We start from the raw sequence: 26,737 nt of genomic DNA, 5'->3' as shown, positions 1-26,737 counted from the left end.
CTGCTGTCCCCTTCCTTTCCTTCCTGGTTCCTAACCTCCCCCCACAAACATCCCTCGCTTAATCAGTTCAATGTGCTGTGCCATAATGGCAATTCCAGTCGTTGGATAGATTGAGAGGTGGAACATAATCTTCAAACCGATCCCGAGGACGTCCAGCATAACAGTACCCGCCCGGAGACGAGAGTGGCTGTACCCGCCAGGAGACGAGAGTGGCTGTACCCGCCAGGAGACAAGAGTGGCAGTACTCACCGGGAGACTAGAGTGGCAGTACTTGCCAGGAGATGAGAGTGGCTGTACTCGCCAGGAGATGAGTGTGGCTGTACTCGCCAGAAGACGAGAGTGGCAGTACTCGCCAGGAGACGAGAGTGGCTGTACCCGCCAGGAGACGAGAGTGGCTGTACCCACCAGGAGACAAGAGTGGCAGTACTCACCTGGAGACTAGAGTGGCAGTACTTGCCAGGAGATGAGAGTGGCTGTACTCGCCAGGAGATGAGTGTGGCTGTACTCGCCAGAAGACGAGAGTGGCAGTACTCGCCAGGAGACGAGAGTGGCTGTACTCCCCAGGAGATGAGTGTGGCTGTACTCACCAGGAGATGAGCGTGGCTGTACTCGCCATGAGACGAGAGTGGCTGTACTCGCCACGAGACAAGAGTGGCAGTACTCGCCAGGAGACGAGAGTGTCAGTACTCGCTGGGAGGCAAGAGCGGCTGTACTCGCCAGGAGACGAGAGTGGCAGTACTCGCCAGGAGTCAAGAGTGGCAGTACTCGCCAGGAGACGGGAGTGACAGTACTCGCCAGGAGACGAGAGTGGCAGTACTAGCCAGGAGATGAGAGTGGCAGGGCTCGCCAGGAGACCGGAGTGGCAGTACTCACCGGGAGACGAGAGCGGCTGTACTCGCCAGGAGACGAGAGTGGCAGTGCTCACCAGGAGATGAGAGTGGCAGGACTCGCCAGGAGATGGGAGTGGCAGTACTCGTCAGGAGACGAGAGTGGCAGTGCTCGCCAGGAGATGAGAGTGGCAGTACTCGCCAGGAGACATGAGTGGCAGTACTCGCCAGGAGACTGGAGTGGCAGTACTCGCCCGGAGACGAGAGTGACAGTACTTGCCGGGAGATGAGTGTGGCAGTACTTGCCAGGAGACAAGAGTGGCAGTACTCAGCAGGAGACGAGAGTGGCAGTACTCGCCAGGAGATGAGAGTGGCAGTACTTGCCAGGAGACAGGAGTGGCAGTACTCGCCAGAAGATGAGAGTCACAATACTCACCAGGAGACGAGAGTGGCAGTGCTCGCCTAGAAACACGAGCGGCTGTACTCCCCAGGAGACAAGAGTGGCTGTACTCGCCAGAGGACAAGAGTGGCATACTTGCCAGGAGATGAGAGTGGCAGTACTCACCAGGAGACGAGAGTGGCTGTACTCGCCAGGAGACGAGAGTGGCAGTACTCACCAGGAGACAAGAGTGGCAGTACTCGCCCGGAGATAAGAGTGGCTGTACTCTCCAGAAGACAAGAGTGGCTGTAGTCTACGGGAGACAAGAGTGGCGGCACTCACCAGTAGACGAGAATGGCAGTACTCGCCAGGAGACGAGAGTGGCAGTACTCATCAGGAGAAGAGAGTGGCTGTACTCGCAAGGACACAAGAGTGGCAGTACTCGCCAGGAGACAAGAGTGGCTATACTCTCCAGAAGACAAGAGTGACTGTACTCTCCAGAAGGCAAGAGTGGCTGTACTCTCCAGAAGACAAGAGTGGCTGTACTCTCCAGAAGACAAGAGTGGCTGTACTCTCCAGGAGAAAAGAGTGGCGGCACTCGACAGGAGACCAGAATGGCAGTACTCGACAGGAGACGAGAATGGCAGTACTGGCCAGGAGACAAGGGAGGCAGTACTCGCCAGGAGACGAGAGAGGCAGTACTCGCCAGGAGACAAGAGTGGCAGTACTCACCAGGAGACGAGAATCACAATACTCACCAGGAGACAAGAGTGGTAGTACTCTCCAGGAGACAAGAGTGGCAGTACTCGCCGGGAGACGAGAGTGGCAGTACTAGCCAGGAGATGAGAGTGGCAGTACTCGCCAGGAGACGGGAGTGGCAGTACTCGCCGGGAGATGAGAGCGGCTGTACTCGCCAGGAGACGAGAGTGGCAGTACTCGCCAGGAGACGAGAGTGGCAGTACTCGCCAGGAGACAAGAGTGGCAGTACTTGCCAGGAGAGGAGAGTGGCAGTACTCGCCAGGAGGCGAGAGTGGCAGCACTCGCCAGGAGACGAGACTGGCAGTACTCGCCAGGAGACAAGAGTGGCAGTACTCGCCAGGAGACGAGAGTGGCAGTACTCTCCAGGAGACGAGAGTGGCAGTACTCGCCAAGAAGCGAGAGTGGCTGTACTTGCCAGGAGACGAGAGTGGCAGTACTCGCCAGATCCAGGAGATGAGACCGGCAGTACTCCCCAGGAGACAAGAGTTGCAGATAGCTGTAACAAATAATTAATCTGTACTCCGTTGTAAGTTGAAGGGAGTATTTATTTGCCAAGCTCGTAAGGAACAACCCGACCAGCTCAGCCTAGAAACTGCCACTCTCTAACGGCTCAATCAAGGAACATTTATCTAGAACCATTTGCTCACTCCAAAAGAGAAGACCCCAATATTCCCCCCTTTTCGTTCTCTGGGTGGGAAAAGAAAGTCGGGCTGTATGCCGATGACATCCTTATTTACACTACAGACCCGACATAGGCTTTCCCTATTGTCATCAAAAGCGCGGAGGAATTTGGGAAGCACTCAGGTTATGAAATAAATGCAGGGAAGACAGAGATAATGGTCTGGAACATCACCAATCTTCAGCTCCCTTTAAGAACCTCAATGCACTACTTGGGCATAAGAATCACCAAAGACCCCAATCTTCTGGCCCAGAATAATCTAGATCGCATCTCACGCGAAGCTAAATCATTAATGAAGTCTTGGTCTCTTCTACCTCTCACCATCTACGGGAGAACCAGCCTAGTAAAAATGTCCATTCTCCCCAAATACACATTTCTCTTCAACACAATTCCTTTATTATTCGACACAAACCAATTAATAAAATGCCAACAAAATATAAATTCATTTGTTTGGTGTTATAAGTCAACCAGGCTGGCGTGGAAGAAACTGAGAAGGAGAAGGGAAAAAGGAGGTCTTGCTTTGCCAGACCTAGAATACTACGCTTGGGCCTTCCACCTGACCCACTCCAGGATGTTACTAAAGTCCCCACTAGACACCTCGAACGGCCATATGTTCAAAGCTATGCTACTGGGCTCAGACCTTCCACTGGACGGATTCCCGTTCAAATTTGGGCATCAGAGGTTTTTCAAAAAAGTCAGACTAAAGACACTATATTGTCCCATAAAAGAATGGTCTCAAATCAAATCCAAGGCGGAGATCGCATACTTTTCCAACTATGCGCCAATCTGGGCCTTCCCTGGGCTCTAACCGCATTACACTTAAACAGTTAAAACAGTCTTACAAGAAGCAGGAATCATACGATGGGGAGAATTAGTAGTAGATGGCTCTCTTATCGAATGGGAAATATTCTCAGACAGAATAACCTCACCGTTATCTTGGTTCGTATATAGACAGCTTTCTAGTTGGTTGCGCTCTCAAATAATTTAAAAAATCAAATTTGAAGGAGACAGCTCCTTAGAAAGGAATCTAATCGAAAAACCATATAAAGGCAAGGAGGTTGCCTCACATTATTGGAGCATCATGGAAGAAAGGGAGGGTGAGTTTAATCTTCCGACAGAGCTATGGGGAGGAGAGGGAGAACCCCAGGCAGAAGGGAAATGGATAGAGTCCTTTACACTCCTCTATAAGATCATAAAACCAGCTTGGCTGAGGCGCAACCAACTATTCACATTACATCGGGCGTATTATTCCCCTAAAAGGCTTTCCAAGTTTCAACCGGGGAAGTGCTGCAGTAAATGTTCTTTGCTAGCCGCCTCAGATCTGCATATGTTCTGGGAATGCCCGAATGTTACCACCTTTTGGCAAGAAGTCAAGATATCACTTGAGTCAATCCTTAAAATCTCCATCCCTTTTCTTGGTCACTAGTGATATTTGGACTGAGTGATAACATCAAAGGATTAGAAAGAGAGTTCCTGTACTACGCCATATTATTAGCAAGAAGACAAATCTGCAAAAACTGGGTCAACATCAACCCACCAACCCATGCAGAGTGGTTGTCCTCACTTTACATGACATCAAAAGTAGATTTGTCCGAACATGCAGTCCCCGTACAGTGAGATTTTGGAATTTCCTAATTGAGTGGAGTCGGAACAGTTAGGACCCCGTTTTTTTTTTTTTCCCGGGTCCGATGATTAAGCCTGAGTCTCCATGTCCAATGTGAGGCACCCCAAGCCATAGTAATATTGGACTTTCAGCCCATACTGGGCTTGTATTGGAGGCAGCTCGTGTGGGGTTCTATTTCTCAGCTTCGACACCAGACCAGCCTTTCAGGCAAATTTATCTTAAAGGCACAGAGGCTACTGGGTCTTGCGGTTGGAATGCACCTGGATCGATTAAGTGGCTAATGAGGACAAAGAAAAAAAAAAAAGGAACCCTGGAGTCGAGGCAACGAAGTACAGCATGACCACGAGCCCAGGCACCCCGCGAGCCAGCACGATCGTACACTATGCATCGATTGTGCAGCAGTGTCTCCCCTAGCGGTGGTCACCAGTAGCTGTTGCAGTAGTTTGAAAGAGAGTTTAAGGACAGCTTGGACCATTGCGCTTGCTGCTTGGCTTGCACATCAACACAGTAGTGTTTTGTGAAAGTATGTATGGTAGACCATGTTGCTGCCTTGCATATGTCTTCCAGGGGAATGTTCCCTAAGGAAGCCATAGAGGCTCTTAGTTTGCGTGTGGAGTGCGCTCTAGGAGGAACTGTTAATGTACGTTTTGCTTTCTGGTAGCATATTTGTATACATTTTACAATCCACCTTGCAATTCCCCCTTTAGAGATGGGGTTGCCCTTATGAGGTGGAGAGAAAGATACAAACCATTGTTTTGGCTTGCGAAAAGATTTAGTTCTATCTATATAGTAGAAAAGAGCTCTTTTAACGTCTAGGATATGTAGAGCTCTTTCTGCTACAGAGTCAGGGTTTTGAAAAAACACAGGTAACTCCACAGATTGGTTTAAATGGAAAGGAGTAATGACCTTTGGTAGGAATTTAGGATTAGTCTTTAGAACCACCTTATTACGATGTAGTTGTAAAAATAGTTCTTGTATTGTGAACGCTTGTATCTCACTTACTCTTCTGAGAGAGGTGATGGCAATAAGAAAAGCTGTTTTCCTTGTGAGAAATTGCAGTTCACATTTGTGTAGATGCTCAAAAGGGGGTCCCATGAGTCTTGTAAGAACAATGTTTAGATTCCACACTGGCGAAGGTGGTAACCTAGGAGGAATTATTCTTTTTAATCCTTCCATAAATACTTTAAAAGCAGGTGCTCTAAAAAGAGACAGATGTTGTCTGTTCTGTAAATATGCTGCAATTGCTGCAAGGTGCAGGCGTATGGATGAATATGCCAAGTTACACCTTTGTAAATGTAAAAGGTAGCAAATGATATTCTGGATGGAAGCATTCAGTGGATCAATTTGATTATTGTTGCAATAAATGGCAAATCTCTTCCATTTAGCAGCATAACAAGCTCTGGTAGTAGGTCTCCAGGCCTCTTTAATGATGTTCATACAGTCTGGAGGTGGGTTAAGATAACCAAACTTTAAGATTTCAGGAGCCAGATCGCCAGATTCAGTTCATTTGGGTCTGGGTGTCTGATTTCTCCATGGTTCTGTGTTAGCAGGGATGGTGTCAGGGGCGGCTCTAGGCTCATGGTGGCCCTGGCAGGGAGAGTATGTAGGGGGCCCCGGAAGAGGGGGTCCGGGCGGGGCTGAGCACGGAGGCCTGTAAAGAGGGGGGTGGGGGGGGTCAGGGTGTTTGGAAGTGGAACAGAGCCGGAGGCCACCAAATCCTTGCCAGGGGCCGCCACGCGAATATGTATCCATCCTCAGAGGATTATTATATTAAGGATATATATTGGCGTGGTGGCCCCTGAGGTTTGGTGGCCCTGTGCAGGTGCACAGCTTGCACATGCCTAGGGCCGCCCCTGATGGTGTTAAGCGTAACTTTTGATGTGGAACTAGCGAGAGCTCTAGCAGCTTGGTGAACCATGGTTGTCGTGCCTATGTGGGAGCCACCAGTATTAATTTGAGAGACTGTTGCCTGAGCTTGCGTACTACTAATGGTATTAGTGGTAGTGGTGGAAAAGCGTACGCAAATTTGCCTGACCAGTTCATCCATATCGCATTGCCCTTTGACAGCTGGTGTGGGAACCTGGCGGCGAAGGTTGGGCATTTTGCGTTTTCATGTGTGGCAAACAGATCTATGTCTGGGTGACCCCCCTTGTGAAAGAATGGTTGAAGAACTTGCTGATGTAGTTCCTATCCGTGAATTTGTTGTGTCTGCCGACAACAGATCCGCTATCTGATTGTGAACTCCTGGAAGGTGCTCTGCCAACAGATACATGTTTTGTGGAATGGCCCATCTCCAAATGTTCTGTGCGAGCTGGGACAGTTGTAGAGAGTGTGCCCACCCTGTTTTTGTATGTAATACATGGCTGTCATGCTGTCTGTCCGGATTAAGACAGCTTTGTTCTGTACTTGTACTTGGAATGTTTTGAGTGCTAAGAATATTGCTAGCAGCTCTAGATGATTGATGTGGAGCAATCGTCGTTGACCGTTCCATTGTCCTTGAGTTGTATGGTGTAGGAGATGAGCTCCCCATTCTTTGAGGGATGCGTCTGCTGTAAGCACTCGCTGTGGAACAGACTCGAGGAACGGCCGCCCCTTTGTCAAGTTTTTGGTGTTCTACCATTGCAGAGAGCGATGTGTGCGGCTGTCTATCAACCCCAGGTCTGTTAGTTGCTCTTGAGCCGGATTCCATTGTTGTGCTAGACATTCCTGTAACGGACGCATCTGCAGTCTTGCGTGGGGAACTATGAAGATGCCATCATGCCTATTAGTCTCATGAACATTCTGGCTTGCAGAGATTGTTGATGTTGGAAGACTGTGACTAAGGCTTGAATGCTCTGTATTCTTGCTGGACTGGGATACGCTAGAGCTGTAGACGCGTTTATTTTAGCACCTAGATACTGATGTATGTGAGAGGGCTGCAGGTGCTACTTGGTGTATTTGATTGTGAACCCTAAGTCGTGCAACGTTTGAATTGTCGGATGTGTGTGTTGGACACACTGGTTGAATGACTTGGCTTTTATGAGCCAATCGTCTAGGTAAGGGAAGACATGTATTTGTTGTCTTCTGAGATGTGCTGCTACCACTGCTAGGCACTTTGTGAATACTCGTGGTGCCGTTGTCACTCCGAATGGAAGGACTTTGAACTGATAATGCTGTCCTTCCAGTACAAACCTTAGATACTTTCTGTGGGCAGGATGTATAGGAATGTGAAAATAGGCGTCCTTTAGATCTAGTGTCGTAAGGAAGTCGCTTTGTTGCAGCAGTGGGAGCACTTGTTGTAAAGTGATCATATGAAAATGATCTGATAGAATGTAGTAATTGAGGGGCCAGAGGTCGAGAATTGGCCGTAGGGTCCCGTCCTTCTTGGGTATTAGAAAATACAGCGAACAAACCCCTGTTCCTCGTTCTTGTAAAGGAACTAATTGAATTGCGTCCTTTTGTAGAAGTGACAGAACTTCTTGTTTGAGCAGAGTCAGGTGTTCTGCAGACATTGGACGCTGCCTGGGTGGTATGTTTGGGGGGGGTTGCTGTACGTTCGAGGCAGTAGCCATGCTGGATAATTTGTCTTACCGACTTGTCTGTTGTGATGGAGTTCCAGACAGGCAGGAATTGCGTTAATCTGCCCCCACAGGAGTGGAATGCTGTCAGGGGAGGCAGAGGGAAGTCACTGTTTTGTGGCGGAAGAGGTTCGATTATTGTTGTTACCCCGACCTCTTCCTTTGTTGTTGTTGCCTCTGTATCCACCTCTAAAATATCCCTTGTTAGAGGATGTTTGTTTGTTAGATTTGAAGGATGTTGTAGTGTCTGCCCCAGTCTGTGTGGAGCCTCCTCTGTAGAAGGAGCGATGAAAGGACCTTCTAGCTTGTGTGGACTGTAAATCTCCCATAGATTTAGCAGTGTCCGTATCCTTCTTCGTCTTTTCAAGTGCTGCGACTACCTCTGGTCCAAACAATTGCTATTGATTGAATGGTTGATTTAAATAGTAGTTTGTACTTCCTGTTTAAATCCTTAAATGCGTAGCCACGCATGTCTTCTAAGTAGGACACTAGTATTTACAGCTCTTGACGCAGTGTCTGCTACATCAAGTCCACACTTTATTGATGCATTTGAAATTAGCTTGCCTTCTTGTATAAGATAGTTTGCCTGCATCTTATATTGGTCAGGTAGATGTTGTAGTACTGTCTCTAACTGATCAGAGTGAGCCCTGTTGTATCTTGAAAGGAGGGCTTGTGTGTTAGCGATACGCCATATATTAGTAGTTTGCGCAGCTATTCTTTTGCCTGAGGCATGAATTACTTTAGATTCTTTGACCGGTGGGGCCCCCTCACCTGACATCTGTGAATTTGCTCTTTTTCTAGCATTGGATACTACTAATTAATCTAATGGTAGTTGTCCTCTAATGTAGGCTGGATCTGCAGGTGCAGGCCTATATTCTTTCTCAATTCTAGGATTTAGAATCCTTGTACGCACTGGGTCTTTAAGTATCTCTGGTGCGTGTTTGATGACCCCTTTAATCATAGGAAGAATTTGAACAGATGTCTGTGATTGTTCAAATGTGTCTAACAGAAAATCCTCCTCTACCTCATCAGAATGCATAGTGACCCCGTGGTACATTGCAGCCCTGTTCAGCAGGTGACCAAAACCAATGTTATCTTCTGGGGGAGAAGGTTTTGATGGGTGTGACTGAGGGTCAGGAATATCTGGTGCATCTTGTGGGTCCCAGTCTGGATTTTCACTAGGGTAGGGAAAAGGTTCATCTGGGTCCATCCCTCTACCTAAACTATACTCATCATCATTTTGAGGTGAATGTGGAGACAGAAAAGGAGAATTTTGAGGAGAAATATGTGGTGAATTATTAAGAGAAACAGGAGATGAAGAAGGAGGAAATATAGGAGAAGAAAGGTGCATAGGAGATGTGGCAGAGTCATTCTTCTTGGCAGGTACTACAGGTGTAGGTGTTGTATCTGCCTTCCTCTTCTTGTGTGGTGTAGTGGATACAGCACCAGTCTTTGGGTCAATATAGATCTTATTTTGCAGAGGATCAGGATGGAAAAGTTCTTCGTGTGGTGGAACCTTTGTCGGCGCCGATTTCTTCGGGTCCGAACGAGGTTGCTGTTTGTCTTTCGCCTTAGGAGGTGTTACATTGTCCTTTGGCGTAATTTTCGGCACCAACGGTGTTGTTTTCGGTGTCGTAGGCTGTTTCGAGGGCTTGGGCGCATCCGAATTAGGCCTTATCGGTTTCGGTACCGAAGACGATGGCTTCAGCATCGAAGCTGGTCTCGTCGGCTTCGAGGCGTCGGACGCTGGCTTCATACCTTTGTCTTTAGAAGTCGACAGTTTCGAGGCCGAGACTTCTTTCAGTTTCAGTGCCGATGGAGCTGGTGAGATCGGCACGTGCAGCTTGCTCGGTAAGGAGCTGCCGGAAGGCTTTTGTATTTTCTTCGGAGCCGGGTTCGATGGCGGGGCTTTAGAAGTGTCTTTTCGGTCTCGACTGGGCCCAGGAGGCGGAGCATTGACCTTTGCCTTCAGTTTGGGTGCTGTATGTGGTGCAGGGGCAGTAGTACTCACGCGCTGACCCGATGGTATGGAGTCGTCGGAGTCGTGTGCTTCTAATACGATCTCGAGATCATCTGAATCTTCTTCTGGAACGAGCGGAACCTCCTCGCCGAAGATGTCCATCGGTTCCGGAGCTGATCTCTGCATTTCATGTCTACGGGCCCTCCGATCCCTGATGGTTTTCTTGGATCGAAAGGATGCGCAGGCTGTACAGCTGAATTTGTGTTGTTTTGGCGACAAGCACAGATTACATACCCTGTGTTGGTCACTGCGCGGAAACTTCGCTCCACACCCAGGGCATATTTTGAATGGTGTCTTTTCCATGAGGTGTAGGCCTCACGGCGTGGATAGGCCCAACGGCCCGTGTCGACGACCGGAATCGAGCTGATGGAGTCGAAACGATGTTATTCGATATCGAAGGCAGTTAGGTAAAGTTTTGATAAGTTTTTGCGCTTCGAAATACTTAAAAAATAGATCTGTAGCCGGAGCGTAAAAAGTTCATCCGAACCCAGTGGCGGAAAAAACAATCTAAGGATGGATTGGATGCCCATGCGCACTATCGTCCAATGGAGACGTCACCTATCTCGTGACTACAAAAGACTTCTTCCAAGACGAAACAACATGCAATCATCCGAACCCAACACCAGGTGGCGATCTAATGCATAGTGTACGATCTGCAGCTCATATGCCTCGAACACAGTTTTACTCTCCTAAATGCGGTTTCCCTCACTGCTTATAACAAGAGGAAGTGGATATCCTTGCAGCACAAGATCTTCCCTTGAGAACTGCTGCCCCTTAACACACAGACCTCCTCGCCCCTCATGCTGCCCCTTAACACAGACCTTCTCGCCCCTCATGCTGCCCCTTAACACAAAGACCTCCTCGCCCCTCATGCTGCCCCTTAACACACAGAGTTCCTTGCCCCTCATGTTGCCGCATCAGTCTCAAGCACCCCTTTCTCTGGAGGGCAGAGCTCCCGTCAGGTTTAACACCCCAGCCTCACCTGCTCCCAGATGTAGAAGTGGCTGAGGAAGCATCCGACCTCCCCCTTGGTGAGGGTCCTGCCAGAGTAGGGGTCATAGTATCCGGGGAGAAGGTCAACTCCCAGCTCCTTTATCCCACTGCTGTTCAAAGCCCTAAAAGCACAAAGAAACAGGAGAGAGTAAATATCTGTGGCAGTGAGCACAGCCAGGGGGCAGCAGAGAGCACAGCCAGGGGCAGCAGAGAGCAGAGCCAGGGGCAGCAAAGAGCAGAGCCAGGGGCAGCAAAGAGCACAGCCACGGGGCAGCAAAGAGCAGAGCCAGGGGGCAGCAATACAGGTGGTGGCAGCTCCTGGATCCCATTGGGGGCATTGCAATCTAAAGACAGCATTGTGGCATTGTGGCATATTTTACACGTGCACTGAGCGATACTGCCGAACTTTTAACTTTTACTTCTATGTTTTACATTTTGCCTCTAGCAGCTACCTCGTTTTTCGTTTTGCTTTTCACTGCTGTAATTGTGTATTTACTCACTGTCTGGCCTTCCCTGCCCCGGTCCCGCACGGCTCTCTGTGACGATTGCGTGGAGGGTAGTTTCTTCACCGCAGCTTCTCGTGCCGGTCGGCTGAAGTGAGGGCGCCATCTTGGGAGTAGCCTGAAGGGCGCTTACACCGCAGGCAGCAGTCTAGCGGCCCGAGGCTGGTCCCCATAAAGCGCGCATGTGTTACCGGAAGCGCAGCGGACGAGCGCAGCGGGCACGCCTTTTGCGCGCCGAAGGTGCGCCTAAGGTAAGCCCGTCTGCGCCCGTCCGTGGCCAGACGGGGTCAGGGGCACAGCATTATGCCCATTTTGTTTCCTACCCCCCCGGCCAACTCTGGCTTATCAAGGCCCATGGGAAATAAATCAAGCCACGTTGGGGCATGTCATGGATGTGGGTATTGCACGCGCCCATCCTTTGCCCTCCCTTCCACCTAATTTGCCCTCATTATCCCGACTCACCACTAGTCCTACCTCCCCTCCCTCAAGTGAGCGTGACATCGACCATCTCAGACTTTCTGCTAAACACACGGTCTGCTGTTAAACATTACCTTGACTTGTTCATTTTTTTGGACACCCATAAACCGGACCTAATGTTTCTCACGGAAACCTGGTTATGCCAGGACTCCTTGCCCAACTTACTTGCAGCCCTGCCCGCTTCGTATTATGCTCTATGGGCCGATCGGCCTCTTGGTAAAAAGGGGGGGGGGGTCGCCCTGATTATTCGTTCTGGCTTTCATTTTCAACTACTACCTTACCCACCTATTTCAGCAGTCGACTACTTGGTAGTACGCTCTGCCTCCTTTCAAATCCCAATCACCTGTGTTCTGATGTACCGTCCTCCTCAATACATGCCTCACTTTCTCCCGGCCTTTCAGGAATTGATAGCCACACTTGCAGTGAACAACTCGGCAGTCCTGGTACTTGGAGATTGAAGACGCCCCCTCTAGAGACTTTACTGAATTACTTTATAGTTTGAATTTCATATCACATATTCATACTCCAACCCACGTTCAGGGCCACACTTTGGACCAAGTGTGGTCTCTCAACATCCCTATCCCCCTCCCTATTGTCACTCCCTGTTTGTGGTCCGACCATTACTTGATTTCCTTCTTCCTGGATTTAAGTTTAGCCAAAAAACCCTCCTTTCCTAAGAATACCTGGGCACGTAATTGGGGCAAAGCTGGCATCTCTTCCCTCTGCTCTTCTCTTTTAGCTTCTAGTCCAGCAATAGAGGACCTGTCCACACCACTTCAAGCAGAGGCCATAAATAAATGGATGTCTAGCGCCTGCGATCAGGTGGTCCCTTTAAGGCGCATTAGGGTGAGGCGCGCCCATGATGCTAACAAATGGTTCAGCCCGGAGCTCAAGGAGAAAAAACTGGCGGTTCGTCGAGCAGAGCGCGCCTGGAGGCGCACTTATTGCACTGCTTCTAAACTACTGCACACCTCCATCCAGGCTGAGTACAAGAAAGCCATCCTTGAAGCTAAAACCAGCTATTTCTCCAATAAGATTCTCCGGGCAGAGAGTCAACCCAGGGAAATCTTCGGACAGGACTACATCTAAGCCGGTACCCTCCCAATCCCTGTGTGACTCATTGAACAACTTTTTCATTAATAAAATTGCAGACATTAAGGCCAACACCCCCCCCCCCCTTCCCCAGTTTTTTCAAATTTTGACCCACCCCTTAATAGTCATCACTTAGATCATATAACTCCCTTGTCTAGGGAAACATTTCTCTCTCTGCTTCCTTGTGTTAAATCTGGATCCCCTTCCGGTATCTGCCCGGCCCTCATCTTGCGTGATATTTTCTTGACTTGCCCTTTTCCTCCTCTTATTTTTCTTAATGAGTCCCTCAAATCAGGAATTGTTCCTCCCTCCCATAAATCAGCTACCATTATTCCAATTTTGAAAAAACCAGGTGCAGATCCCACAGCGTTATCAAACTATCGGCCTATTTCCCTTCTCCCTTATTTGGCCAAAGTTTTGAACGCCACGCCACCAAAGTCCTCAGTTCCTTCATCGAGGACAGCGGCTATCTTGCTCCGTGCCAAGCAGGGTTTCGCCCTCTCCACTCCACCGAAAAAGTGGTGGTCTCTGTTATGGACACACTTAGAGAGGTGCTAGATGTCAATCTCCACCAGGCACTGGTCTTCCTTGACCTGTCTGCCGCTTTCGACACGGTGGATCATACCATCCTTCTTTCCCGTGTCGAGGCGGCAGGCATTGGAGGCTCTGCTCTGGCTTGGCTTAGCTCATTCCTGAGGGACCGCACACAGACTGTTCACTTGGCGGATTTCTCCGCGCCTGCACACAAAGTGCAATGTGGCGTCCCCCAGGGATCTTGTCTCTCTCCTCTTCTTTTTAATTTATATATCTTCCCACTTATTTTTGCTTTGCAGAAGATGGAGGTCACGGTGTTTAACTACGCCGATGACCTCTAGCTCATTTTCAATCTCTCTGATTCTCCTCACTCTATTCACAATTTCCAGTCGGTAATGGTTTTTATCAGGGATTGGATGAATTTCAACCATCTTAAACTCAACCCTGACAAAACCGAGCTGTCCTCACTGGTGGTAAACTTAATCCCTGGTCTCTTACCTTTTGGCCCCCTTCTTTTGGCCTTCCTCCCGCCCCTTCCTCCTCTGTTAAAACACTGGGGATAACTCTCAATCAACACCTCACTCTGCACTCTCAGATCAGCATGGTGGTCTCTTCTTGTTTTTTTATTTTGTGCACCATCCGAAAGATATCACGGTTTTTCTCTTTTTCAGCTCTTAAGTTGATTCTTATGGCTATGGTTCTTTCCCGTTTAGAATACGGTAACGTACTGTACAATGGTGTCCCTGCCTATGCTCTTCGGCGGCTCCAACTTGTGCAGAACCAAGCCGCCCGCTTGGTCTACGGCTTACCCAAATCACATCACGTCACTCCTCTCCTCAGATCCCTTCACTGGCTCCCTATCAGAGAAAGAGCCCTTTTTAGGTCTCGTGACCTATCAATGCGCATGCGCATTGATAGAGAAGCGAGACTATAGGGCTTTAAACAAACTTTAACTAACTGGCGATTTGGTGCTGTGCCCGTGCGCTTTTAGGTCAATGCGCAAGCGCATTGACCTAAGATGCGCGTGCACAGCATCAAATTGCCAGCCATCTGTTGCCCAGCTTGGTGCCGCTCCACCCCCTGCCGGATCAAAGGCTTTCACGGCCGGCCGGCCGGGCTTTCAGTTTCACGGCCGGCCTGCCGTGTAAAGTGCACTTTTTATTTACGATGCCCACCATACAGCCTTCTTGAGCTGTTCTTTTGATGGATGAATGTGGTTGCTTTGATTTCAATTTTTAGTCACTGAACGTGCGCTACAATGGATTTCTTTAGCTTAAAAGAATTGTTAAGTAAGTTATTGGTCTTTGTCAGTAATGCTCCGTTTCTTTTTGCACAATATATGCAGTTTGCAGAAGCACTATTTTTTGGGCAATGTGTTTTCTTTTTCACCAGCTTTCTTATTTGTCTTTTCATGCTCTTTATTTAGTTGTGTTGGTGACTTTTTATTAATCGGCTGTAGAATGTGCTGTATTCACACAGCTAAGTGGATAGTCTTATTTATTTCTAAATGATCATGGCTGGTTAAGGTTGCGAGTCAGCACAAAAGAAATCATTATTTTATATTGTATAATCCGCACTTGATGCATGCAGGTTCAATGTAATCCAACACCACATCCACCACCACATCCACACCCACCACCACATCCACCACACCCACCACCACATCCACCACATCCACCACCACATCCACCACCACATCCAACACATCCACTGCATCCACCATCACCACTGCATCCACCACCACCGCATCCACCACCACCACTTACACCACCACATCCACCACCACATCCACCAACACTTTAACCACACCCACCACCACTACATCCACCACCACCACCACCCCATCCACCACCACTGCATCTACCATCAACACTGCATCCACCACCACCACATCTACCACATCCACCACCACATCTACCATCACCACCACATCCACTATCACCTCCACATCCACCATGACATCCACCGCCACATCCACCACCACATACACCGCATCCACCACCACCACATCCACCACCACTCCCACCACCACCACATCCACCACCACATCCACCACCACTCCCGCCACCACCACTACCACCACCACATCCAACACATCCACCACCACCGCATCCACCACCACCACCACATCCAACACCTCATCCACCACCACATCCACCACACCCACCACACCCACCACCACTACATCCACCACCCCATCCACCACCACCACCCCATCCACCACCACCACTGCATCCACCACCACCACTGCATCCACCACCACCACCGCATCCACCACCACCACATCCACTGCATCCACCACCACCATCCCCACCATCACCTCCACATCCACCATGACATCCACCACCACATCCACCATCACCTCCACATCCACCACCACATCCACCACCACTTTCACCACATCCACCACCACTTTCACCACATCCACCACATCCACCACCACATCTAACACGTCCACCACCACTTCCACCACCACCACATCCACCACCACCACCGCATCCACCAACACCACATCCACCACCACCACCACATCCACCACCACCACATCCACCACCACATCCACCACCACTTTCACCACATCCACCACCACTTTCACCACATCCACCACCACCACCACATCCACCACCACATCTAACACGTCCACCACCACTTCCACCACCACCACATCCACCACCACCACCGCATCCTCCAACACCACATCCACCACCACCACCACATCCACCACCACATCCACCACCACCACATCCACCACCACATCCACCACCACATACACCACCACATCCACCACCACATCCACCACCACATCCACCACCATATACACCACCACATCCACCACACCCCCCACCACTACATCCACCACCCCATCCACCACATCCACCACACCCCCCACCACTACATCCACCACCCCATCCACCACCACCACCACCCCATCCATCACCACCGCATCCACCACCACCACATCCACCACATCCACCACCACATCCACCACCACATCCACCACCACATCCACCACCACATCCACCGCCACATCCACCACCACATCCATTTCCACATCTACCACCGCATCCACCACCACCGCATCCACCACCACCGCATCCACCACCACCGCATCCAGCACCACCGCATCCACCACCACAGCCACCACCACCACCACATCCACCACCACACCCACCATCACCACCACCTCCACATCCACCACCACATCCGCATCCACCGCATCCACCAACACCACATCCACCACATCCACATCCACCGCATCCACCACCACATCCACCTCCACATCCACCACCACATCCACATACACCGCATCCACCACCACCACATCCACATCCACCACATCCACATCCACCACATCCACCACCACTACATCCACCACCACATCCACCACCACTCCCACCACCACCACATCCACCACCACATCCACCACCACTCCCGCCACCACCACATCCACCACCACATCCAACACATCCACCACCACCGCATCCACCACCACCACCACATCCAACACCTCATCCACCACCACATCCACCCCACCCACCACACCCACCACCACTACATCCACCACCCCATCCACCACCACTACCCCATCCACCACCACCACTGCATCCACCACCACCACTGCATCTACCACCACCACCGCATCCACCACCACCACATCCACTGCATCCACCACCACCATCCCCACCATCACCTCCACATCCACCATGACATCCACCACCACATCCACCATCACCTCCACATCCACCACCACATCCACCAACACCACATCCACCACCACCACCACATCCACCACCACCACATCCACCACCACATCCACCACCACTTTCACCACATCCACCACCACTTTCACCACATCCACCACCACCACATCCACCACCACATCTAACACGTCCACCACCACTTCCACCACCACCACATCCACCACCACCACCACATCCACCACCACATCCACCACCACATACACCACCACATCCACCACCACATACACCACCACATCCACCACCACATCCACCACCACATCCACCACACCCACCACCACTACATCCACCACCCCATCCACCACCACCCCCACCCCATCCATCACCACCGCATCCACCACCACCACATCCACCACATCCACCACCACATCCACCACCACATCCACCACCACATCCACCGCCACATCCACCACCACATCCACCACCACATCCACCGCATCCACCACCACCGCATCCACCACCACCGCATCCAGCACCACCGCATCCACCACCACAGCCACCACCACCACCACATCCACCACCACATCCACCATCACCACCACCTCCACATCCACTACCACATCCGCATACACCGCATCCACCAACACCACATCCACCACATCCACATCCACCGCATCCACCACCACATCCACCACCACATCCACCACCACATCCACCACCACATCCACCACCACATCCACCACCGCATCCACCACCACCGCATCCACCACCACATCCAACACTTCCACCACCACCGCATGCACCACCACATCCACACCCACCACCACATCCACCCCCACATCCACCACATCCACCACCACTTCCACCACCACCGCATCCACCACCACCACCACCGCATCCACCACCACCACGCATCCACCAACACCACATCCACTGCATCCACCACCACCACCCCACCACCACATCCACCATCACCTCCACATCCACCATGACATCCACTGCCACATCCACCACCACATCCACCACATCCACCACATCCACATCCACCGCATCCACCACCACCACATCCACATCCACCACCACATCCACCACCACATCCACCACCACATCTAACATGTCCACCACCACTTCCACCACCACCACATCCACCACCGCATCCACCACCACCACATCCACCACCGCATCCACCAACACCACATCCACCACCGCCACCACATCCACCACTGCATCCACCACCACCACATACACCAACACACACACCACCACATCCACCACCCATCCACCAACACTTTAACCACACCCACCACCACCACACCCACCACCACTACATCCACCACCCCATCCACCACCACCACCACCCCATCCACCACCACTGCATCCACCATCACCACCGCATCTACCACCACCACCTCCACCACATCCACCACCACATCCACCATCACCTGCACATCTACCATGACATCGACCGCCACATCCACCACCACATCCACCACATCCACATCCACCGCATCCACCACCACCGCATCCACCACATCCACCACATCCACCACCACCACATCCACCGCATCCACCACCACATCCACCATCACCACCACCTCCACATCCACCATGACATCCACCTCCACATCCACCACCACATCCACATACACCGCATCCACCACCACCACATCCACATCCACCACATCCACATCCACCACATCCACATCCACCACATCCACCACCACTACATCCACCACCACATCCACCACCACACCCACCACCACATCCACCACCACATCCAACACTTCCACCACCACCACATCCACCACATCATCCACCACCACATCCAACACATCCACCACCAAATCCACCACCACATCCAACACATCCACCACCACTTCCACCACCACCACCACCGCATCCACCACCGCATCCACCACCACCTCCACACCCACCACCACATCCACCACATCCACCACCACATCCACCACCACATCCAACACATCCACCACCACTTCCACCACCACCACATCCACCACCACCACCGCATCCACCAACACCACATCCACCACCACCACCACCACCACATCCACCGCCGCATCCACCACCACCACATACACCAGCACATCCACCACCACATCCACCACACCCACCACCACCACATCCACCACACCCAGCACCACTACATCCACCACCCCATCCACCACCACCACCCCATCTACCACCCTCAACACCCTATCCACCACCACCACTGCATCCACCACCACCACCGCATCCACCACCACCACCACATCCACCACATCCACCATCACCTCCACATCCACCATGACATCCACCGCCGCATCCACCACCACATCCACCACCACCACCACATCCACCACCACCACCACTTTCAACACATCCACCACCACCACCACATTCACCACCACATCTAACACGTCCACCACCACTTCCACCACCACTACTTCCACCACTGCATCCACCACCACCACACCCACCAACACTTTAACCACACCCACCACCTCCACATCCACCACACCCACCACCACTGAATCCAACACCACCACCCCATCCACCACCACCCCATCCACCACCACCACCACCCCATCCACCACCACTGAATCCACCACCACCACCGCATCCACCACCACCACATCCACCACATCCACCACCACATCCACCACCACATCCAGCATCACCTCCACATCCACCATGACATCCACCGCCACATCCACCGCATCCACCACCACCACATCCACCACCACCACCACATCCACCACCACTTTCACCACCACCACATCCACCACCACATCCAACACATCCACCACCACTGCCTCCACCACCACCACCGCATCCACCACCACCACCACATCCACTGCATCCACCGTCACCACATCCACCACCACATCCACATCCACCATGACATCCACCGCCACATCCACCACCACATACACCGCATCCACCACCACCACATCCACCACCACTCCCACCACCACCACATCCACCACCACATCCACCACCACTCCCGCCACCACCACTACCACCACCACATCCAACACATCCACCACCACCGCATCCACCACCACCACCACATCCAACACCTCATCCACCACCACATCCACCACACCCACCACACCCACCACCACTACATCCACCACCCCATCCACCACCACCACCCCATCCACCACCACCACTGCATCCACCACCACCACTGCATCCACCACCACCACCGCATCCACCACTACCACATCCACTGCATCCACCACCACCATCCCCACCATCACCTCCACATCCACCATGACATCCACCACCACATCCACCATCACCTCCACATCCACCACCACATCCACCACCACTTTCACCACATCCACCACCACTTTCACCACATCCACCACATCCACCACCACATCTAACACGTCCACCACCACTTCCACCACCACCACATCCACCACCACCACCGCATCCACCAACACCACATCCACCACCACCACCACATCCACCACCACCACATCCACCACCACATCCACCACCACTTTCACCACATCCACCACCACTTTCACCACATCCACCACCACCACATCCACCACCACATCTAACACGTCCACCACCACTTCCACCACCACCACATCCACCACCACCACCGCATCCTCCAACACCACATCCACCACCACCACCACATCCACCACCACATCCACCACCACCACATCCACCACCACATACACCACCACATCCACCACCACATACACCACCACATCCACCACCACATCCACCACCACATCCACCACCATATACACCACCACATCCACCACACCCACCACCACTACATCCACCACCCCATCCACCACCACCACCACCCCATCCATCACCACCGCATCCACCACCACCACATCCACCACATCCACCACCACATCCACCACCACATCCACCACCACATCCACCGCCACATCCACCGCCACATCCACCACCACATCCACCACCACATCTACCACCGCATCCACCATAACCGCATCCGCCACCACCGCATCCACCACCACCGCATCCAGCACCACCGCATCCACCACCACAGCCACCACCACCACCACATCCACCACCACATCCACCATCACCACCACCTCCACATCCACCACCACATCCGCATACACCGCATCCACCAACACCACATCCACCACATCCACATCCATCGCATCCACCACCACATCCACCTCCACATCCACCACCACATCCACATACACCGCATCCACCACCACCACATCCACATCCACCACATCCACATCCACCACATCCACCACCACTACATCCACCACCACATCCACCACCACTCCCACCACCACCACATCCACCACCACATCCACCACCACTCCCGCCACCACCACATCCACCACCACATCCAACACATCCACCACCACCGCATCCACCACCACCACCACATCCAACACCTCATCCACCACCACATCCACCCCACCCACCACACCCACCACCACTACATCCACCACCCCATCCACCACCACTACCCCATCCACCACCACCACTGCATCCACCACCACCACTGCATCTACCACCACCACCGCATCCACCACCACCACATCCACTGCATCCACCACCACCATCCCCACCATCACCTCCACATCCACCATGACATCCACCACCACATCCACCATCACCTCCACATCCACCACCACATCCACCAACACCACATCCACCACCACCACCACATCCACCACCACCACATCCACCACCACATCCACCACCACTTTCACCACATCCACCACCACTTTCACCACATCCACCACCACCACATCCACCACCACATCTAACACGTCCACCACCACTTCCACCACCACCACATCCACCACCACCACCACATCCACCACCACATCCACCACCACATACACCACCACATCCACCACCACATACACCACCACATCCACCACCACATCCACCACCACATCCACCACACCCACCACCACTACATCCACCACCCCATCCACCACCACCCCCACCCCATCCATCACCACCGCATCCACCACCACCACATCCACCACATCCACCACCACATCCACCACCACATCCACCACCACATCCACCGCCACATCCAGCATCACCTCCACATCCACCATGACATCCACCGCCACATCCACCGCATCCACCACCACCACATCCACCACCACCACCACATCCACCACCACTTTCACCACATCCACCACCACCACATCCACCACCACATCCAACACATCCACCACCACTTCCACCACCACCGCATCCACCAACACCCCATCCACCACCACCACTGCCTCCACCACCACCACCGCATCCATCACCACCACCACATCCACTGCATCCACCGTCACCACATCCACCACCACATCCACATCCACCATGACATCCACCGCCACATCCACCACCACATACACCGCATCCACCACCACCACATCCACCACCACTCCCACCACCACCACATCCACCACCACATCCACCACCACTCCCGCCACCACCACTACCACCACCACATCCAACACATCCACCACCACCGCATCCACCACCACCACCACATCCAACACCTCATCCACCACCACATCCACCACACCCACCACACCCACCACCACTACATCCACCACCCCATCCACCACCACCACCCCATCCACCACCACCACTGCATCCACCACCACCACTGCATCCACCACCACCACCGCATCCACCACTACCACATCCACTGCATCCACCACCACCATCCCCACCATCACCTCCACATCCACCATGACATCCACCACCACATCCACCATCACCTCCACATCCACCACCACATCCACCACCACTTTCACCACATCCACCACCACTTTCACCACATCCACCACATCCACCACCACATCTAACACGTCCACCACCACTTCCACCACCACCACATCCACCACCACCACCGCATCCACCAACACCACATCCACCACCACCACCACATCCACCACCACCACATCCACCACCACATCCACCACCACTTTCACCACATCCACCACCACTTTCACCACATCCACCACCACCACATCCACCACCACATCTAACACGTCCACCACCACTTCCACCACCACCACATCCACCACCACCACCGCATCCTCCAACACCACATCCACCACCACCACCACATCCACCACCACATCCACCACCACCACATCCACCACCACATACACCACCACATCCACCACCACATACACCACCACATCCACCACCACATCCACCACCACATCCACCACCATATACACCACCACATCCACCACACCCACCACCACTACATCCACCACCCCATCCACCACCACCACCACCCCATCCATCACCACCGCATCCACCACCACCACATCCACCACATCCACCACCACATCCACCACCACATCCACCACCACATCCACCGCCACATCCACCGCCACATCCACCACCACATCCACCACCACATCTACCACCGCATCCACCATAACCGCCTCCGCCACCACCGCATCCACCACCACCGCATCCAGCACCACCGCATCCACCACCACAGCCACCACCACCACCACATCCACCACCACATCCACCATCACCACCACCTCCACATCCACCACCACATCCGCATACACCGCATCCACCAACACCACATCCACCACATCCACATCCACCGCATCCACCACCACATCCACCTCCACATCCACCACCACATCCACATACACCGCATCCACCACCACCACATCCACATCCACCACATCCACATCCACCACATCCACCACCACTACATCCACCACCACATCCACCACCACTCCCACCACCACCACATCCACCACCACATCCACCACCACTCCCGCCACCACCACATCCACCACCACATCCAACACATCCACCACCACCGCATCCACCACCACCACCACATCCAACACCTCATCCACCACCACATCCACCCCACCCACCACACCCACCACCACTACATCCACCACCCCATCCACCACCACTACCCCATCCACCACCACCACTGCATCCACCACCACCACTGCATCTACCACCACCACCGCATCCACCACCACCACATCCACTGCATCCACCACCACCATCCCCACCATCACCTCCACATCCACCATGACATCCACCACCACATCCACCATCACCTCCACATCCACCACCACATCCACCAACACCACATCCACCACCACCACCACATCCACCACCACCACATCCACCACCACATCCACCACCACTTTCACCACATCCACCACCACTTTCACCACATCCACCACCACCACATCCACCACCACATCTAACACGTCCACCACCACTTCCACCACCACCACATCCACCACCACCACCACATCCACCACCACATCCACCACCACATACACCACCACATCCACCACCACATACACCACCACATCCACCACCACATCCACCACCACATCCACCACACCCACCACCACTACATCCACCACCCCATCCACCACCACCACCACCCCATCCATCACCACCGCATCCACCACCACCACATCCACCACATCCACCACCACATCCACCACCACATCCACCACCACATCCACCGCCACATCCACCACCACATCCACCACCACATCCACCGCATCCACCACCACCGCATCCACCACCACCGCATCCAGCACCACCGCATCCACCACCACAGCCACCACCACCACCACATCCACCACCACATCCACCATCACCACCACCTCCACATCCACTACCACATCCGCATACACCGCATCCACCAACACCACATCCACCACATCCACATCCACCGCATCCACCACCACATCCACCACCACATCCACCACCACATCCACCACCACATCCACCACCACATCCACCACCGCATCCACCACCACCGCATCCACCACCACATCCAACACTTCCACCACCACCGCATGCACCACCACATCCACACCCACCACCACATCCACCCCCACATCCACCACATCCACCACCACTTCCACCACCACCGCATCCACCACCACCACCACCGCATCCACCACCACCACGCATCCACCAACACCACATCCACTGCATCCACCACCACCACCCCCACCACCACATCCACCATCACCTCCACATCCACCATGACATCCACTGCCACATCCACCACCACATCCACCACATCCACATCCACCGCATCCACCACCACCACATCCACATCCACCACCACATCCACCACCACATCCACCACCACATCTAACATGTCCACCACCACTTCCACCTCCACCACATCCACCACCGCATCCACCACCACCACATCCACCACCGCATCCACCAACACCACATCCACCACCGCCACCACATCCACCACTGCATCCACCACCACCACATACACCACCACACACACCACCACATCCACCACCCATCCACCAACACTTTAACCACACCCACCACCACCACACCCACCACCACTACATCCACCACCCCATCCACCACCACCACCACCCCATCCACCACCACTGCATCCACCATCACCACCGCATCTACCACCACCACCTCCACCTCATCCACCACCACATCCACCATCACCTGCACATCTACCATGACATCGACCGCCACATCCACCACCACATCCACCACATCCACATCCACCGCATCCACCACCACCGCATCCACCACATCCACCACATCCACCACCACCACATCCACCGCATCCACCACCACATCCACCATCACCACCACCTCCACATCCACCATGACATCCACCTCCACATCCACCACCACATCCACATACACCGCATCCACCACCACCACATCCACATCCACCACATCCACATCCACCACATCCACCACCACTACATCCACCACCACATCCACCACCACACCCACCACCACATCCACCACCACATCCAACACTTCCACCACCACCACATCCACCACATCATCCACCACCACATCCAACACATCCACCACCACATCCACCACCACATCCAACACATCCACCACCACTTCCACCACCACCACCACCGCATCCACCACCGCATCCACCACCACCTCCACACCCACCACCACATCCACCACCACATCCAACACATCCACCACCACTTCCACCACCACCACATCCACCACCACCACCGCATCCACCAACACCACATCCACCACCACCACCACCACCACATCCACCGCCGCATCCACCACCACCACATACACCAGCACATCCACCACCACATCCACCACACCCACCACCACCACATCCACCACACCCAGCACCACTACATCCACCACCCCATCCACCACCACCACCCCATCCACCACCCTCAACACCCTATCCACCACCACCACTGCATCCACCACCACCACCGCATCCACCACCACCACCACATCCACCACATCCACCATCACCTCCACATCCACCATGACATCCACCGCCGCATCCACCACCACATCCACCACCACCACCACATCCACCACCACCACCACTTTCAACACATCCACCACCACCACCACATTCACCACCACATCTAACACGTCCACAACCACTTCCACCACCACTACTTCCACCACTGCATCCACCACCACCACACCCACCAACACTTTAACCACACCCACCACCTCCACATCCAGCACACCCACCACCACTGAATCCAACACCACCACCCCATCCACCACCACCACCACCCCATCCACC

At 53.2% G+C, this 26,737-nt stretch overlaps 1 protein-coding gene across 3 annotated transcripts in view; it reads right to left on the bottom strand.

Annotated features, from left to right (window-relative positions):
• CERCAM (cerebral endothelial cell adhesion molecule) overlaps positions 1-26,737 on the bottom strand; it is a 202,271-nt gene that overhangs the window by 29,661 nt on the left and 145,873 nt on the right. For all 3 annotated transcript variants that reach the window (XM_086924932.1, XM_086924931.1, XM_086924930.1), the window contains one exon: positions 10,828-10,960. In XM_086924932.1, coding sequence (XP_086781058.1) covers positions 10,828-10,960 — 133 coding nt within the window. The remainder of the gene's footprint in view (positions 1-10,827; positions 10,961-26,737) is intronic.

The sequence above is a fragment of the Lissotriton vulgaris genome, chromosome 5 (assembly GCF_964263255.1).
Source record: "Lissotriton vulgaris chromosome 5, aLisVul1.2, whole genome shotgun sequence".
In the NCBI taxonomy this organism is placed as follows: Eukaryota; Metazoa; Chordata; class Amphibia; order Caudata; family Salamandridae; genus Lissotriton; species Lissotriton vulgaris.
Note: the sequence above shows the minus strand (reverse complement) of the source record. Positions and strands in the feature narration are given on the sequence as shown.